This window comes from Monoraphidium neglectum, assembly GCF_000611645.1.
Source record: "Monoraphidium neglectum strain SAG 48.87 unplaced genomic scaffold scaffold00762, whole genome shotgun sequence".
In the NCBI taxonomy this organism is placed as follows: domain Eukaryota; kingdom Viridiplantae; phylum Chlorophyta; class Chlorophyceae; order Sphaeropleales; family Selenastraceae; genus Monoraphidium; species Monoraphidium neglectum.
Genome location: NW_014012866.1, coordinates 1 through 3,246, shown reverse-complemented (window position 1 = coordinate 3,246; position 3,246 = coordinate 1). Strand labels below are relative to the sequence as shown.

At 64.1% G+C, this 3,246-nt stretch overlaps 1 protein-coding gene across 1 annotated transcript; it reads right to left on the bottom strand.

The window, feature by feature from the left end:
• Positions 1-2,757: 2,757 nt before the first annotated feature.
• Positions 2,758-2,961, bottom strand: MNEG_5197 (hypothetical protein; the record flags this gene model as incomplete). The annotated part of the gene is made up of 1 exon (XM_014046322.1): positions 2,758-2,961. The coding sequence occupies one exon, from the start codon at positions 2,959-2,961 to the stop codon at positions 2,758-2,760; it is 204 nt and encodes a 67-aa protein (XP_013901776.1).
• Positions 2,962-3,246: the final 285 nt, after the last annotated feature.

The window sequence follows — 3,246 nt, the reverse complement described above, 5'->3', positions numbered from 1 at the left end:
CCCGCGCCCAGATGGCGGCAAGGGCGCAGGACTCGACGACGTCCAAGGTTTGGCATCCTCGTGCCAGCGCTGTCCGAAGCCACAGCTTCATCGAAGCTTCTGCACACCACAAACATTAGCTTCACACAGGTTTCCCACGCTCCACACAGGCCCATCACACACACACACTCTCAATATTAGGAGGATAGACCCACACAGGACGAGTTGAAACGTTGCCCGCAGCCGTGCCCCTTGAAAACGGGGTGCGTTCAAGGCGTCCTCAGCAGCATTTCTCAGTGTACCCTTTCCCCACACGCACGCGCGTGCCCACACACATCTACACAGATCCTTGCACGCACGCACGCACGCGCGCGCCAGAGGCAGGCGTCTGCTGCGTAAACGCACCGGCCCTGTCAGCAGCCCACTGACGGGCAAGCAAATGCATTGATGAGCTCAAGCCAGTCACTGATGAGAAGCCTCATGTGTGCACGCACCAGCAGCAAACTTTGGTACCCACTGCAATTCCTTGAGACAGGCTTCTGTTCGGTTTTCGGCTTACGTTTGCACGCCTGACATCTCTCCTTCTTTCCCACTCCGCCTTTACTAATCATCGCCGGCCGCCTGGGCGCGCCCCGGCCGCCACAACCACAGGCCCGCCACCCTGAGACGGCGCCGGCCCGCTGGCTAGAGTGTCGCAAGTTGCATGCACACGCGCGCGCTGTGCTGCATTCCGCAGCTCTGCCAGGCATGCAGACCCCCTCCACTGCGTTTTGCGCAGCCCTCCTGCAGTCTCAAGAGTGCACGTTGTGGGGGTTTGGCAGCAAAAAGAGCCCGCTTAACTGGTGCGCCCCCCTTGGGCATTGGGGGCGCTTCTGATGTAAGGCTGCAAAAGCAGTTGCTCAAACAGTCTGTGCTGATCACCCCAATACCCAGGCGCCGTTTGTAACACACGACCCGTTTTGCGGAACCCTTCCTCTAGATCTTGTTTGTCTTGGGGAGTGCAGAAGCCGCGCGGCCCTTTGAACACCCTGCTGACGCTCATGGCCCTGCCACACCCAAACGACGATGTACATGCGCCACGGCGCGGACGGGGTCTCATCACCTGGGGAAGTGCGCAAGGCGCTGCTGCGCTGCTGCTGCTGCTGCTGCTGCTGCTGCTGCTGCTGCTGCTGTGACCCCAAGAACATGACGTATTAGCGCAAACACGCTGGCGGGAATCGTATTACTCAAGAAAAATAGCAAAAGCATGCCTGGGGTTGGCCTAGTCAGGCCGAATCGTTGACAAATACGGGGATGTCAGGATTGGGGTGCGCAGCGCCGCAATCCCAGCGCTGCCAACGGGGGCCTCTTCACAATCAATCGTCGGCGCTGCCCGCTGATCAAGAAACCCAACATTCTACACAAGGCGCGGCGCGGGGCCCCGACATGCGGCCTGTGGCGCGCGGCGGCCGCCGCCTCTGCGTCAAAAAGAGTCGGCGGTTGAGCAAAGGCAAGAGCTGGCTGTACAGAATTTGGCTCAACCGCGCTGTGGCTCGCGCGCAAACATTGGACAATGCAGTAGGGCTTTGCTTTTCAAGGGGCTCGGCACAAATGAGGCCGATCGGGGCGAGCCTTGCTGTGTCATGGGGGTGAGGGGACCATGGGATCAGTAGTGATGATGGCGGCATGGACGTGTGGGCTCGCCCCCATGAGTCAGCAGAATCAACGCCAGAGAGACCCATGCCCCGGAAGCAAACAGGCAAAATCGGACCAGGCCAGATCAGCTGAGGCCGGGATGCAAAACTTAAGGCGAATCTGACAGGCTGCTCGCGGCGCTGCGAGGGGGTTCGTTGGCGCGCGTGCCGGGAGCCCGACGCGCCTGCCCGTGCGCCGCGTGCGCAGGCGCCTCGCAGGCAGCTTCCTCGTTTTTCGATTCGTTTCTCTTCGAAAACAGCTGGGTTTGAAAGACGGGCGCGCGGCAGGAAAAAAGGCATCCGGAGAAGCCCCAGAAAGCGGCAACTAAAAAGCGCACCCCGAAACGCGACCGCGCGGCGGCTGCCGCCCAACAGGCGGGCGCCGCCGGCGGGTGCGGGGGCCGTGCAGCAGGGGCGGGCGCGCATAACAGGCGCCCCTTGCCCCCGCTGCTGGCGTTGTGCGCTGCGCGCCAGGCGCGAAAGGGGGGCGCGCGGCTAGCAGGTGGGCCCGGGCCCGGTGTAGCCCCAGTGCGCGGCGCGGGGGCGCCTGGGGCCGGGGCTCAGGGTTTCGCGCCGCTGCTGGAGCATCGAAAAATCAGGCCGCGGGGTTGCGATGCCCTCGCTGAGCAGGCAAGTGCTGCCAAGATTCTGGGGCCGGCACTCACGGCACAGCCGCAGTTTCAGGAGCCAAACGCTTGCGAGCACCCTGGTGGCGAGCCTGGCGTGGAGGTTAGCAATCCCGGGATGACACCCAGGGTGGCACCGTGACACCCATAATGCCACCAGCGACGACAGACCGAGGAAACAGCAAGCATAGTGCCTCGCGAGTGCCGCGCCGCGCCGCGCCGCGCCGCGCCGCGCCGCGCCGCGCTGCACCGCGCCGCACCGCGCCGCCCTCGCTGGGACGCGTGGTGCAAGCCCATGCGGCCCCGCGTTGGCTTCTGTATACAGTACAGATGCCATGTCCCGCCCACAAGAAACCCTCGCCCCTCTAAGCACGTCCCGAGCCTGACGCAGAATCTCTAGAGCTGTGCAGCAAAACCCATGTTGCAAAACCCATGCTCCAAAACCTAGGTTGCAGGACCCATGTTGCAAAACCCTCGTATCACTCCAGCTGGATGCGGTTCAGCAGGATCAGGAACCGGCGATCGTTCGGCACCGACCACACAAACCCGACGCGCGCGCCGCCCGTGATCATCTCGTTGCTGGCCGAGGAGAAGACCAGCAGCTCTCCCTCCACCCACTTGGCGTTTGAATAATTCGAATCGGCGATGCGGCCCTCGCCGGCGTAGCGCGCGGAGACGCCCATGTCTTCCGGGTAGTGGGCTTTGGTGTCGAGGCGATGGCGGCGGCCGACCTTTGCCCGGAAAGACACCTGGCGGGGGTTGGACGAGCGACGGAAGGGGGGCGGTCGGTGAAGGGGTGTGGTCGGTGAAGGGGGACGGTCGGTGCAAGGGGGGCAGGCGGTGGTTTTGGGGCTGCAGGGGTTGGGCCGGCGTGAGCCTGGCTGGTGTTTGGGTGGGAGGGCCGCGGCGCGCAGGGCGCCGCGCGACGCGCCCTAGCGCTCGCCGTCAGAGGCGGCGGAGGGCGGCGG